Source organism: Bison bison, unplaced genomic scaffold, assembly GCF_000754665.1.
Source record: "Bison bison bison isolate TAMUID 2011002044 unplaced genomic scaffold, Bison_UMD1.0 scf7180017864270, whole genome shotgun sequence".
Taxonomy (NCBI): Eukaryota; Metazoa; Chordata; class Mammalia; order Artiodactyla; family Bovidae; genus Bison; species Bison bison.
The window spans coordinates 5,333,303-5,348,185 of record NW_011494842.1 but is presented as its reverse complement, the minus strand read 5'-3'; the positions used below and the strand labels follow the sequence as shown (position 1 = coordinate 5,348,185).

Here is a 14,883-nt window from a genome sequence, read left to right as displayed (position 1 = left end):
CTTTTTTTTTTTTAAATATTTATTTATTTGGCTGTGTTGGGTTTTAGTTGAGGTAAGCAGAATCTTCATTAGGTTATGCAGGATCTTTCGTTGCGGCAAATGGATTCTCTAGTTGTGGCACAAAGGCACCTAAACTATTGCTCAGTAGCTGCAGTGCACAGGCTTAGTTGCTTCTCAGCTGTGGGACCTTCGTTTCTCAACCAGGAGTCCAACCGAAGTCCCCTGCATCGCAAGGTGGATTCTTAACCACTGGACCACCAAGGAAGTCCCTTGCTGTTTTCTAAGCTAAAGGGGATCCCACCTCCCTGAACCCCACCCTGTCTCTTTTGCAGCTCCTGCTCCAGGGTGGAGGGATGAGCTACAAAACCACACGTTCCTGCACACAATGTACTGCCAGGATTGGAGCCCCAATGTGGCGCTCTCTGAGTCCTACGACGAGGACCAGCTTTTCTCCTTCGACTTTTCCCAGAGCATCCGAGTGCCTCGCTTGCCTGAATTTGCTGACTGGGCTCACCAGCACGGAGATACTTCTGACATTATGTTTGACAAAGGTTTTTGCCGGGCCATGATCGAGGAAATTGGCCCAAAACTTGAAGGGCAAATCCCAGTGTCTAGAGGTCAGGACATTTTTCTGTAGGGGTGGGGAGGGGAGCTGCCCTCTTAACCTCATTATACACTGAATTTTTCCCTTTCACACCAATTCCCCATCCCTCATGCTTTCTGGTTCTCCCCTTGAACCTTGATTTTTCTACCACCCATGGTCTGCACTCTGTTTTTGTTGTGGGCAGAAGAAAAGCCCCTGGGGTGTAGTAATTCAAAATTATGGAACTTGATAAATTTAGCGGGGACCAACTGATGCCTTCTGACTGTTAGCACTTGTGTTATGATTGATGCTCAGCAAGATGGAAGGGGAGAATGGAAGTATCTGATGATGTGTCTGAATTTCATTTTATTTATTTATTTTAAAACTTGGGTTTATTAGGAAATGTTGATGGATCATAGTAGATGAAAGCCCTAGCTGAGTTAACGAAATGGTAGTTAACTGCCTTGGTAAACTAGGCTTAACTACATGGATTAAGTAAGCTCTGTTAATATTTATTTTATTATTCTGCCATAATTGTTTGGACATCACAATGTGTGTTTTTAATTGAAATATAGCTGATCCACAGTGCTGTGCCAATCTCTGCTGCACAGCCAAGTGACACAGTCATGCACATGCATACATTCCTTTTTAAATATTCTTCTCCATTATTGTTTATCCCAGGAGACTGGATATAATTCCCCATGCCACACAGCAGGACCTTGTTGTCCAACCGTTCTAAACGAAATAGTTGACAATCATAATGTGTTTTAATGTACATTTTTCAAGAGTTTAACAACAATACCACATCAAAACTGAGTTGACATTAATTGGATGACAAGGTAACTTTAAAAACATATATAAATGTGATGAGCATGTCTTTCAAATATGTCCAAACATATAGTTCTTGAAACGATCCTTAAAATCAGTATTTTCAATGTTTTTTACCAATTGGTTCTTTTTTTTCGGTGGTTACCTTTATTTTTTAATTTAATTTTTATTTTATATTGGAGCAGTTGATGTACAATGTTGTGTTAGTTTTAGGTGTACTTACACACATACATATATTCATTCTTTTTCAGTTTCTTTTCCCACATAGGTTATTACAGAATGTTGAGTAGAGTTCCCAGTGCCGTAAAGTAGGTCCTTATTGATTATTGATCTTATATATAGTAGTGTGTGTCTGTTAATCCCAAACTCCTGGTTAAAATGTGCCTGCATTTTTAATGAGAAGACAGCCCGTGGTCAGGTGCCAATGAAGTGCTGAAGGAAGTTAGGGTGGCGGGGCCGGCGTGGTCTGGCTGTGGTCCAGGTCTGGTTCTTGCCTGGGCAAAGACCTCCCCCAGAGCCCCAATTCCTCGTCTCTCCTCCATGTGCCACGGCCCTTCCATAAACGGGGGTCCCATCTGAGCTTCCTTCCCTCACGCCTCAATCCCCCCACAGGGTTCCCCATCGTTCAGGTGTTCACACTGAAGCCCCTGGAGTTTGGCAAGCCCAACACGCTGGTCTGTTTCATCAGTAATCTCTTTCCACCCACACTGACCGTGAACTGGCAGCATCAGTCGGCACCTGTGGAAGGAGCCGGGCCCACTTTTGTCTCCGCGGTTGATGGACTCACCTTCCAGGCCTTTTCCTACTTAAACGTCACACCAGCACCCTCTGATCTTTTCTCTTGCATCGTGACTCATGAGATCGATGGCTACACAGCAATTGCTTTTTGGGGTGAGACCCTTCTCCCTGGAAGCCGGGTTCCTTTGTGGGGCTGAAGAGAGGTGGACCCATGGGAGGGCTTGTTTCTCCACCTGGCCTTGTTCAGGCCATTCCCGCTCTGCGCCGAGCTCAGTCTTCCCAGTCTCGGGGTCTGCCCTGTCATAGACAGCCACATCATCCCCAACCAGGTCTCGGGGCTGATCAGCTCCCCTTTTTCTCCAGTGCCCCAGAACGCGATGCCCTCTGATCTTCTGGAGAATGTGCTGTGTGGCGTGGCCTTTGGCCTGGGTGTGCTGGGCATCATTGTTGGCTTGGTCCTCTTCTACTGCCGAAAGCCGTGCTTAGGGGGTACGTCGGGGCGTCTGGAGGGGGCGGGAGAGCCAGACACACTGGCGCACATGTGAGTTTGCCGGGGACCGTCTTGTGACCCAGGGAGCACCCAGTGGCCCTTGGGTGGGCAGGCCTGTATCTGCACACCCATCCTCCTGGTTGAGGCCCCAGGTGCACACATGCAGTTACAGGTCGGGAGGATGTCTTTGCGTGGGGGAGGAGCAGCGGGGGAGCTGGAGGAAGGGTGTTTGGAGATGATCTGGAGACAAAGAGAGAGCAACTTCTGGCTGGTGTGTTGCTGGTGGGGAAGGCCCTTTGGGGATGAGAAGGACCCCCCCGATGTATTTTCTCCATCCTTCTTTCTCCTCAGGCTGACTCTTCCTGACCAGAGTCTGATGCCAACAGCTGCAGCCATCCAAGCAGGAGGTGTTCAGGTTCTCACATCCTGACCAGGATCTCTCCTTCCCAGAGCAGGAGGCCCTGGGACTCCTCTGGGGTGTGTGTGTGTGTGTGTGTGTGTGTGTGTGTGTGTGTGCGAGCGTGTGTTGTACCCAGGTTTCTCAGCTGAGGGCTCTGCATCCAGGGGAACCCAGAGTGGCCTTCTGATCACAACCCTGCCATGTCAAGGCAATAAATCTTATTTCTTAATATTGGTGTGGCTTCTTTTTTAACTCATGATATTTTATTTCTGGATACTTTAACTCTAGTAGGTTATCATGTCAAACTCAACATGCCTTCACCTGATACAGTTTGTCCTCATTAGGGAGAGAAATGGGAAAACCCCTAACTCATGGCTGACTCCTGCTCCCTGGTCTCCACACAGCACAATGGCTTTTACTCCTATTAGTCTGTGCAAAATATGTGAGCAAGGAAAGCAGAGCCTCTTTCTGATAATCTGCTCACACAATGGTGGAGGAAGCTGCTTGGTTTTTTTTTGTTGTTTGTTTTTGTTTTTGTTTTTGCACTCTACTGTTTGTGAAAATGTTCATGCCTAGTAGAGGCTGCCTTGAGGAATATATAACTACCTTCAACCTTCACCACAGCTGGGAAAATAAGAGCTTCAAAGTGGGAAAAATAATACTTCAGATGCTGTTCTAACTCAGTCATCTCGGTTTTGTGAAAATAGTGTAATCAAAAATCACTGAAGTGAAATGTGAACAGCTTGGAAGGGCCCAGAACTCCCGTGTCCTCTCTGATGGCCTGTCCCGTGGCCTGTGGGGACTGTCCAGGGAGCCATGCTGCTGCCGCCCTGTGTGGGCGGTGGTGGTGTGGTGGGGCGCGTGGCGAATGGTGGCAACTCCCTTTGCCTGCACTTTCTTCTTGCTTTTCTCGAGGTCTGGGAGTTGCTTTGAAGGAGGGAGTGGCGTTAAGGTGAAAAGTGAAATTATTTTGGTGTTGGTGCAAGAGTCTCTGTTTTCTGCCTTGTATCAGAATCTCAGGGAAAATATTCACTTCTTCCGAGGACCTGGCACCTCCTCTGAACCATCTTATTGCTAAGAGCAGCACGTGTACTGGTTAGGAAGATGGGGTGCAGAACCAGACCTCTGGGGATTCAGTCATGACTGTAGCTGTGTGCCCTTGGATGAATTCCTCAACCTCTCTGTGTCTTGGTGTCATTTTCTGTAAAAGGATGATGTTAACAGTGGGGCCTCCCTGAATAAGGTTGCTGTGAAGCTTAAATAAATTAATATCTTGCAGAATGCTTGGAACAGTGCTTTGCATGTAGAAAAAGTGCTTGTAACTTAGCAAAGATTTTCACTGGGGAATTCAGCAGCATCATTAACTTCTTTTTTGGAAACACCTTTGACTCTACCTTCAAGTATTATATGGTCTCTCTTTGACATCTTTTTCTTTCACTTTTTCATCTGTCCCTTGTTGCTTTCTAGTTCTTCTTGATTTCTCTCTCCCCATTTTCCAACCTATCCAGAAACTTCCTGCCACTCAAGCCTTAAAAGTGCTTTTATTTATTTAGCTGTATTTTTTTGGCTGCACCTCTTGGCTTGTGGGATCTTAGTTCCTCGACCAGGAGTGAACCTGGGCCCTCGGCAGTGAAAGTGCAGAGTCGAAAACCACTGGACCACCAGAAAATTTCCAAACCTTCTTTTTAACTACACTGTGTGGCCCTAGGCAAGTCACACTCTCTCTCTGGGCCTCAAACGCCTCATCTGTACAGTGGTGGGCTTAGTTAGGTGCTCTCTGATCAAGCATTCTGTGATACTGCCACTTATAATATTCAAGAAGCCTTCCAGACCCTCTCTCATCTGAGGTCCCCCTTTTAATAAAAAACTTCGTGCCTCCTCTTCCATGAACCTATTCCTAATCTTCCAGCCCTAACCGACCTTGACTGAACTCTTCCAAGACTTGAGGCACTCAGCCCCGGCTCTGCTCTCATGGCTACGCCGTCTTGGCTCATGTGTTGGTTTTTTCACGCGACTGCTTTGTCATTTCAGTGATTCAGGGACCATAAACAGTTTACACGCCCGCCAACTCTCACCTTCCTTTATTGTCACTAGCACTGGAAGTTATTTGACTTTCAAATATTGGCAATTCAGTGGGCGTCAAGTGGTCTCATGTTTTAATTTGCTTTTCCTGCCTTACTAGTGAGGCTGGGCATCATCTCCTAGGTTTCTCTCTGTGTGAATTGCTGATTTATATTGTTCATCTATATTAAAAATGGTTTTTTCATGTGACTGTGGTGGTGGGGGGGGGGTTCTGATATATTCTGTATAGTAATCCTATGTCAGTGTATAAATACTATAAGGGCCTTCTTCCACTTTGCTGCTCATCAGTTAAGTTTGTATATGGTTCCTTCCCTAAATAGAATGATTTCATTTTCATGATCAAAACCCATATGGTGGGAAATCCCTGGGGGTCCAGTGGTTAAGACTGCCAATGGAGAAGGTACTGGTTTAATTCCTAGTCAGCAAACTAAGATACCACATACACGTGATGTGACCAAAAACTTAAAAAAAAACAAACAAAAACCCATATGGTTTGTGCTTTCATAATCTTAAGAAATTCTTTCCAAACCCAAGGCAGTAAAGTTATAATTTTTGCTGGAACATAAAGCACAGTGATAAGGTGAGTCTCCATATTCTCAGTGAGAATATTTTTTAAAAATTTTGACCAGTCTCAAAATATAAAGCTTTAGGTATATAGAAGTTATAGGCAAATAGTCAAATGTCTGCTAACTACTTTTATTTAGTTACTCACAAGTTTAAAATCACATAATTTATAATATAGTATTTTAACACATATTGCTGTTTCCACTTTCATGTTCCATAAAATAATTTTTATTCTAATTTTTCTCATGTATTTATTTTTGATTATGCTAATGGTTTCTAAATTATTTGATTGATTGATTTAAAAATAAATCCATTTATTTAAACTAAAATGCCCCACCAAAACCAGTGTGTTCTTTTCTCCTACCTCCTGGCCCCTGTCTCTGGCACCCACAAATCTGTTCTCTTCCCTTTCTATAAGCTTGTTTATTATTATTATTCCACATAATAAAGAGATTATATGATATTTTTCTTTCTCCAACTTATTTCATTTCACATAATGCCCTTGAGGTCCATCCATGTTATTGAAAATGACAACATTTTATTTTTTATTACTGAATAATATTCCATTATATGTACACATGACAATTTCTTTATTCTTTCATTCACTGATGGACAGTTATGTTGTTTCCATATTGTGTCTACAGTAAATAATGCTGCAGTGAACATGGGGGTGTATATATATGTATATATATATTTGAATTAATGTTTTTGTTTTCTTTGAATAAAGACCCAGAAGTGAAATTGCTAGATCATATGGTAGTTCTATTTTTATTTTTTTGAGGAATTTCTATACTGTTGCTGAATCCTTATGCAATATTGGTAAGAATGGAAGTTGGTTAAGCCACTATGGAAAACAGTATGCATATGTCACATATTTATTAATTGAAATCATTTTAGAATAATGTATCTTCTCCAAAGAACTTTGAAAGAGTGGCCATAATTTGGAAAGGGAAAAACTTAAGGACTTATATCAAAGGTAATTCTCTCTTTTCTGATGAATAATTTTGGGTAAAAATGCTTTGCTTTATCTGGCCATCTATGATATTACACTAAGCCTTCTTCTACTGGTGTTTGTTATTCTCCTTTTACATTTGGATCTTTACTGATCTGGAGTTTTTGCATATGGTGTGAGTATGTTTACAACTTTCTTTTTCTCCAAACACTAAATTGACATTAATGTCATTTAGAAACTATTTGATTTATTCCCAGGAATTTTATCCCAAATTCTGCCATATGCGTGGATTTATCTCTGAATTATCCTGTTCAATTGGTTTGTCAGTTCCTTGTTCACTTAAATATGTTTATTTTTAAATTTTTATTATTTTTATTTATTTTTATTATTTTTTTTAATCAGGGCCTCGATCAGAAGGACTTGGGCCCCCATGAGCGGCGCCGGGGCGTGGGTCTTCCATAAGCCACGTGTCCCGCGCCTCACCGCGGGGCAGGGATTCGGCGCTGGGCTGTTCCCTGTCCACTGGCCCTTACTGAGGGAATCCTGGTTAGTTTCTTTTCCTCCCCTGGCCAATATGCTTAAATTCAGCGGGTTGTCATGTCTGATCTGAGGTCACGTAAACAGGTTTAAATTATTAAGGCTTTTTAAAAATGTTTTCGTATTTGACAGTGCTAGTTTCCATTTATTTGCCACCTCACTTCCCAGAAAACTACATTATGCTCTTCTTTATCAAAATTGTCTAAGATTCTCATGGACTTTATTATCATATATATTTTAGAATCAGTTTGTCAAATTCTCCCCAAATTCTGCTTTGATTTTTGTTAGAAATATGGGGGGGAACCTGACTTCTTCATTGTGATAGGATGCCTCATCCATGAATAATGGTATGTCTCTTCACTTCTTGAGGTCTTCATTTATATACTTTAATAAAGTTTTCCTTTTATTCCATAATGTTCTTATACTTTTGTATGTTAATTTCTAAATATATAAATATATTATGGTTTTTAAATTCCTGCTATAAATGCTTGGCAATTTTCAATTATTTTCTGATTATTAAGATATTATTATGGGGCTTCCCTGGTGGCTCAGATGGTGAAGAATCTGTCTCTAATGCAGGAAACCTGGGTTTGATCCCTGGGTCAGGGAGATCCCTTGGAGAAGGAAATGGCTACCCACTCCAGTGTTCTTGCCTGGAGAATTCCATGGACAGAGAAGCCTAGCTATAATCCATGGGGTCGCAAAGAGTCAGACAGGATTGAATGACTAATACTTCCACTTTTTCAAGATATTATAGTGTAGGATTTTGAATCATAAATCCTGAGTTGTCATCGTGCTATTACCCAGCATCTGGGTAAAGCTGAGCAGTCACTAACCTCCCTCTGCCTCCATTTTCTCATAGTTAAGATGAGAAGGTAATAACATGATTCAAGAGTGGTGGTGGCAGGACTTCCCTGGGGGTCCAGTGTCCAAGACTTCATGTTCCCAATGCAGGGGACCCGAGTTTGATCCCTGGTCAGGGAATAAGATCCAACATGCCACAACTAAAGATCCTGCAAGCTGCAACTAAGTCCTGGCTCAGTCAAATAAATTAAATGTTTTTTAAAAAAGACTTGTGGTGGCAAATCAGGGAAAATATATGCTAGCAGTTCAAACAATCTGGCTACAGGATGGAAAGATGTTGAACTAGTTATAGCCACTGTAACCCAAAGGTCAGGGTCTCGAGTAGTGAATCCCAACAGAGAAGTTGGAGAATGAGAAGAGGCGGGATGGCATGTGGGTGGACGTGAAGCTGAACAGACTGGGGAGTCATGTAATCCTGACCCAATGCAGAAGTGTGTAGTTTTGAGAAGACATTGAAGGAAGTCACAAATGTGGTCTTATACTCTTGGTTTTCAATTACAGATGTTGGATGGGTTGAACAATTTTTGACTTTATAAAATGGAAGCTTAAGTGAAAACCATCTGTCCAGAAGAGGAGCCTGTGCGCGTACAGGGACACTAGGAAGTACCTAGACGGGCTTCAGTATTAAGGCCAGCCTCTCAGAAAAAGCCTAAGACCACATTAGTGAATTTCTTCCATGTGCCAATGATGTCACTGAAGTTGTTTTTGTTTTCACCAGTCCAGGTGGCTGGTAGACCCTCAACAGAAACTTGCATTTCCAAGCTTGTGCAGTTATACACCAACCGCCTTCCTCTTCTCTGATATGAATGCAGCCCACTTCCAGGCCTACTCAATGGAGAGGACTTCCTGTGCACCAAACCCACAATGACTTCTCTTTTCTCTTTTAAGTCCACTATCCAGATTGCTTGCCTGCTTTAACAAAAACTCTTCTCTTTCTAGATGTTTCTTTCCACTCTCCAACCGACCTGCAAGTGAACGACATGGAGGCAGAGGCCACATCTCTTAGCTCTTGGGAGTTCGTATAATGCTTTGCACATACACACCATAGTTAGTCCACTTCTGGCCGTGGTGGCTAGGTTGGTGGAAGAGGCAGTGGGCAAGGAGGGGACTTACTCTTTGGGCCCTTCTATAGTGGCAGTAGAAGAGGGACAGGGACTTCCCTGGTGGCCCAGTGGTTGAGAATCCACCTGCCAGTGCAGGGGACACAGGTTCGATCTCTAGTTCAGGAAGATCCTACAAGCCACAGGAAAACTAAGCCCGTGCACCAGAACTATTGAAGTCTGCGAGCCCTATAGACTGTACTCCGCAACGAGAAGCCACCGCAACAAGAAATCCTTACACCACAACTAGAGCAGCAATGAAGACCAAGTATAGCCAATAAATAAATAAATACAGAGGGACAGCACAAGAGAAGCTGCCTGGGGTTCCCTAATGTCAGTCCTGGTTTCTACATAAGTGGTCATCCAATCACCAACAGGACTGGAAAAGCTCAGTTTTCACTCAAATCCCAAAGAAAGGCAATGCCAAAAAATGTTCAGACTACCGGACAATTGCACTCATCTCACATGCTAGCAAAGTAATGCTCAAAATTCTCCAAGCCAGGCTTCAATAGTATGTGAATCATGAACTTCCAGATGTTCAAGCTTGATTTAGAAAAGGCAGAGGAACCAGAGATCAAATTACCAACATCTGTTGGTAATTCAAAATGGATTATCAACGTTGGATCATCAAAAAAGCAAGAGAGTTCCAGAAAAACATCTGCTTCTGCTTTATTGACTACGCCAAAGCCTTTGACTGTGTGGCTCACAACAAACTGTGGAAAATTCAAGAGATGGGAATACCAGACCACCTGACCTGCCTCCTGAGAAATCTGTATGCAAGTCAAGAAGCAACAGTTAGAACCAGACATGGAACAACAGACTGGTTCCAAACTGGGAAAGGAGTACCTCAAGGCTGTATATTGTCACCCTGCTTATTTAACTTATATGCAGAGTACATCATGCAAAATGCCTGGCTGGATGAAGCATAAGCTGGAATCAAGATTGCCGGGAGAAATATCAATAACCTCAGATATGCAGATGACACCACCCTTATGGCAGAAAACGAAGAGGAACTAAAGAGCCTCTTGATGAAAGTGAAAGAGGAGAGTGAAAAGGTTGGCTTAAAGCTCAACATTCAGAAAACTAAGATCATGGCATCTGGTCCCATCACTTCATGGCAAATAGATGGGGAAACGATGGAAACAGTGACAGACTTTATTCTCTTGGGCTCCAAAATCACTGCATATGGTGACTGCAGCCATGAAATTAAAAGACACTTGCTCCTTGGAAGAAAAGCTATGACCAACCTAGACAGTATATTAAAAAGCAGAGACATTACTTTACCAACAAAGGTCCATCTAGTCAAAGCTATAGCTTTTCCAGTAGCCATGTATGGACATGAGAGTTGGACTGTAAAGAAAGCTGAGTGCTGAAGAATTGATGCTTTTGAACTGTGGTGTTGAAGAAGACTCTTGAAGTGTCCCTTGAATTGCAAGGAGATCCAACCAGTCTATCCTAAAGGAAATCAGTCCTGGGTGTTCATTGGAAGGACTGATGTTGAAGCTGAAACTCCAATACTTTGGCCACCTGATGCGAAGAACTGACTCATTGGAAAAGACCCCGATGCTGGGGAAGAAGGCAGGAGGAGAAGGGGACGACAGAGGATGAGATGGTTGGATGGTATCACCGAGTTGATGGACATGAGTTTGACTCTGGGAGCTGGTGATGGACAGGGAGGCCTGGCGTGTTGCAGTTCATGGAGTCGCAAAGAGTTGGACGCGACTGAGCGACTGAACTGAACTGAATTACCAGCAGTGCTCAAGACAGTTGAAATATTCTTTGGAGTTGACTAGAAGTGGGGGACAGAGCTATATGTGTAAAATCAAACACAAAAAAGTAGAGTTAAGAGGAAAAAGGGAAGGAAGAAACCACTTCGCTGAGCACAGGTCTCTGGGTTTTTCTGTCCAGCTTAATTCTAAAACCACCTTCAATCTTCTCATTAATAGAGAAGCGAAATTGCCTGCATTTCCTGTTGCTGCCTTATGGAAGGTTTCACATCTCCTTTGGCTGCCTGAGCTGAGACCCAGGCACAAGAGGGAGCTCGCTGAGCCTCCAGGAGCTGGCAGAGGGCCACGCAGCGAGCATTCCGGTTCCAGGCAGGCTTTGAAGACCTTGATAAGGATCCCGAGACCTGGTTCCTAAGGTTAGACTCACCACCTACTTGGAGGTGGAGGAGAGACTTTCAAAGGAGAAGTGATCATGTGTGTCGGAGAGCTCACACAGTTTTGAGACTGTTGAAAGAGAAAGTAGAAGAGACACTGGTTTGGAGTGGGAGGAGCTCTGAGCATTGGAAAGATAAGACTCAGAGGGATGTGCTGGCTCTTCCCTTTTTCCTTTTCTGAGCGGGGGCCGCCACAAGCTACCTCTATGTGGTCCTCTCAGTCCTAGGGCAGTGTGTGTGTGGGTGTACCTTGAAACCTTTGGTGTGAATCTTCAACTTGTTTTCCAAATTGTAAGAAGGACCATTCATAACAAGACTTTTAAGAGTAAATGAAACAGTGTGGATCTCATAGTATCCACCATAAAGTAGAAGCTCAACACATTTTGGACTCGCGCCGCCCCCCCAACTCCTCTGTTTTCGGTTCATTCAACACCCTTCACGGCTGATTAGAGAAGTTCAAGTGTAGAACAATCTTGTAACCAGGTGGGGTTGAGGGCGGGGGTGGTAGGAAAACATGGTCAGAGCGGACACGACTGAGCGACTGAACTGAACTGAAGTGAATTACCAACAATACTCAAGACAGTTGAAGTGAAGCTCAATTAATTACACAAAACCAGCCTTTGGTTCTTGATATTTGTCTATATATTCATTTGGGGGATATGCTTTCCCCTTTCCTTTCTTCTTCAGAAATATCGTATTCTTCTGGAGTCAGGGACTTGGAGGGGGACAGGTAAGTGTCGTGTTAAGGGGTTCCTTCCTCATCCTCCTTTGTTTAGCTCACTATTAAGTCAAGTTCAAGAGCTTTCAGGAACCAAGCTGGGGAGAGGCAGCCCTGAAGCCTGGTGGGGACCACAGGGAAGTCAACTGAGGGTTTTACATTTGTAATGGAAAAATCTACCAGTTGTATAGGTCACAGGTGAGAATGAATTGCTACGTGAAGCTTGTCTTTTCCTGGGGAAGAAAAACAGGGAACGTTTATCTCATTTTTCTAGTGGCTTCACAATGCGAGGAGGGCCTGCCCCAAGACAGATGGCACCTGACAGGGAAACTCATAGGGGAGTTTTGAGTTTGCGGGAGACAAGTGAGCCATGGGCACTGGCTCATGACCAGCTATTTATCAAGCAGATTAGTGGGGTTGCCCAGCGGTCTGCCCTGAGATGGTTCAAAGGCTAGGAGGACAGGGTGTCCTGGCTCCAGAAAGCAGAAAGGGGAAAATGAAGCTCGTCTGGCTAGAATGGAAGAAGCAATGGGAGCCCAGGGAGGGACTGTTCAGGGCTGTGGCCCTGAGCTCTTAGCAGCAGCGCCTCTTATTCCGCCATCTTGCTTTGAGGCCAGACAACTGCACTCTTAGCAGCCCTGAGTCTACTGCATTCCCCACAAGTGCCTCTTGTCCACCTGTTTCCTGGGCGACAGGACAGACCACGGGTTATGTAATCAAGGGTTAAGTTCCCCAGTGACTTCCCTTAAAGGAGCAAGAGAGGTTACCTTGTCTCAGTATCTGGGGAGACCTTGAGAGGAAACAGTTAGACCAATGGGCAGTCTAGGCCGCATACATCCTGGGGATACAGGGTTTATTCTCTCCACCAGTCTAGGGAAATCCACCTGTGTGTGTGTGTGTGTGTGTGTGAGAGAGAGAGAGAGTCGATCAGTCGTGTCTGACTCTGCAACTCCATGGACTGTAGCCCACCAGGCTCCTCTGTCCAAGGGATTCTCCAGGCAAGAGTACTGCAGTGGGTTGCCATTTCCTTCTCTAAGGGAAATCCACCTGCAGACTGGTTGTTCTGTGGAACAGTAAGAGCTGCTGCTGCTGCTGCTAAGTCGCTTCAGTCGTGTCCGACTCTGTGCGACCCCATAGATGGCAGCCCATGAGGCTCCGCCATCTCTGGGATTCTCCAGGCAAGAACACTGGAGTGGGTTGCCAGTTCCTTCTCCAATGCATGAAACTGAAAAGTGAAAGTGAAGTCGCTCAGTTGTGTCAGACTGGTAGCGACCCCATGGACTGCAGCCCACCAGGCTCCTCCATCCATGGGATTTTCCAGGCAAGAGTACTGGAGTGGGGTGCCACAGTAAGAGACTAGTTGCTAAAAGCCCAGGGCAGGATGAGATCTACCTGGTAACTGATGATGCTGGGCTGAGATGCTCAATGATTTGTCTCTGTACTTGTCCCCGCCTACCTAGGCAATCTGACAATTCTCAGTTTGGAACGCTCAGATGATCTGGCAAGGAACAGGTTTATCTCAGGCCTTAGTAGCCCCAAATTGCTCATTTAGAGAGCATCAAGGGGCCCCGGGCAATACCACATTCCCACTTAGTGTGTGGAGATCCTCTACCCAGGCTGGGACTTCTGGGGTAGACGAAGACCCAGGGCCCCTGGAGGAGCTGGTCCACGGGACCGAACTCCCCGTGTCTCCCCAGAGCAGAGCATGACTGTCCTCCTGTCGCTGCTGCTGGGCTTCAGCCTGGGCTGCACCGCAGCAGGTAAGGACTCTCCCTTCCTCTGTTCCCTTTGTATTGGGGGGTTCTGTTTTGCTATTGGATTCGGATACCCCAAAGCAGTCTGCTGCTGCTGCTAAGTCACTTTAGTCGTGTCCGACTCTCTGTGACTCCATAGACAGCAGCCCACCAGGCTCCCCCGTCCCTGGGATTCTCCAGGCAAGAACACTGGAGTGGGTTGCCGTTTCCTTCTCCAATGCATGAAAGTGAAAAGTGAAAGTGAAACCGCTCAGTCGTGTCCGACCCTCAACGACCCCATGGACTACAGCCTGCCAGTTTCCTCCATCCATGGGATTTTCCAGGCAAGAGTACTGGAGTGGGGTGCCATTGCCTTCTCTGCCAAAGCAGTCTATCTCCCTATTATATACTCCCACAGCACTTTGTACTGTAGCTTTGCAGCAATTTTTTGAATTTATATTTTTAAATTGGAGTATTGTTGATTTACAATATTGTGTTAATTTCTGCTGAGCAAAGAGACTCAGTTACGCACATGTATAGTTCTTTTTATATCCTTTTCCATTATGGTTTATCCCAGGTGTTACTCTAGCTGCCAGAGCTACACAGTAGAAACTTGTTCATCCGTGTAGAAATTTAATGTAATTAAGTTGTGTAATTATTTGTGTAACAGATATCTCTTGCTGGAATGTAGGCAAAGGTGATGATGGCCCTGTTGATAACTGCTGTGTCCCCAGTTCCTCGCACGGTGTCTGGCACACTGCGAGTACTCCAGATATACATGTGGCATGGATATTTAATAATGTATCCAGCACAGAACAAGCCTGACTCTTTGACCCCTTTTCTCACTCAGTCATTGGCCTTACTGAAAGTCTTAATCCTGGGTAAATCGTTGGGTTTAAACATGCAAATAATTTTGGGTCACTTGTGTCTCCATGCTGAGTCTTATGTAAAGAGGAAATGGGATCTAGGAACTTCTCTGTTAGGATCACCTAGTCCCTGAATCCGGAGAAGGCAATGGCACCCCACTCCAGTACTCTTGCCTGGAAAATCCCGTGGATGGAGGAGCCTGGTGGGCTGCAGTCCATGGGGTCGCTAAGAGTCGGACACGACTGAGTGACTTCACTTTCACTTTT

The 14,883-nt window shown here is 44.6% G+C and overlaps 2 protein-coding genes across 2 annotated transcripts in view; both read left to right on the top strand.

The window, feature by feature from the left end:
* Positions 1–3,271, top strand: part of LOC104994887 (HLA class II histocompatibility antigen, DM alpha chain) — a 5,503-nt gene extending 2,232 nt beyond the window's left edge. The window contains exons 2-5 of the mRNA XM_010848579.1: positions 333–617; positions 2,024–2,302; positions 2,513–2,638; positions 2,991–3,271. Of these exons, the coding sequence (XP_010846881.1) occupies positions 333–617; positions 2,024–2,302; positions 2,513–2,638; positions 2,991–2,995 (695 nt within the window). The 3' untranslated portion in view covers positions 2,996–3,271. The remainder of the gene's footprint in view (positions 1–332; positions 618–2,023; positions 2,303–2,512; positions 2,639–2,990) is intronic.
* A 10,157-nt stretch (positions 3,272–13,428) lies between these two features.
* LOC104994886 (HLA class II histocompatibility antigen, DM beta chain) overlaps positions 13,429–14,883 on the top strand; it is a 7,131-nt gene continuing 5,676 nt past the window's right edge. Inside the window, exon 1 of the mRNA XM_010848578.1 lies at positions 13,429–13,777. Coding sequence (XP_010846880.1) covers positions 13,723–13,777 — 55 coding nt within the window. The 5' untranslated portion in view covers positions 13,429–13,722. The remainder of the gene's footprint in view (positions 13,778–14,883) is intronic.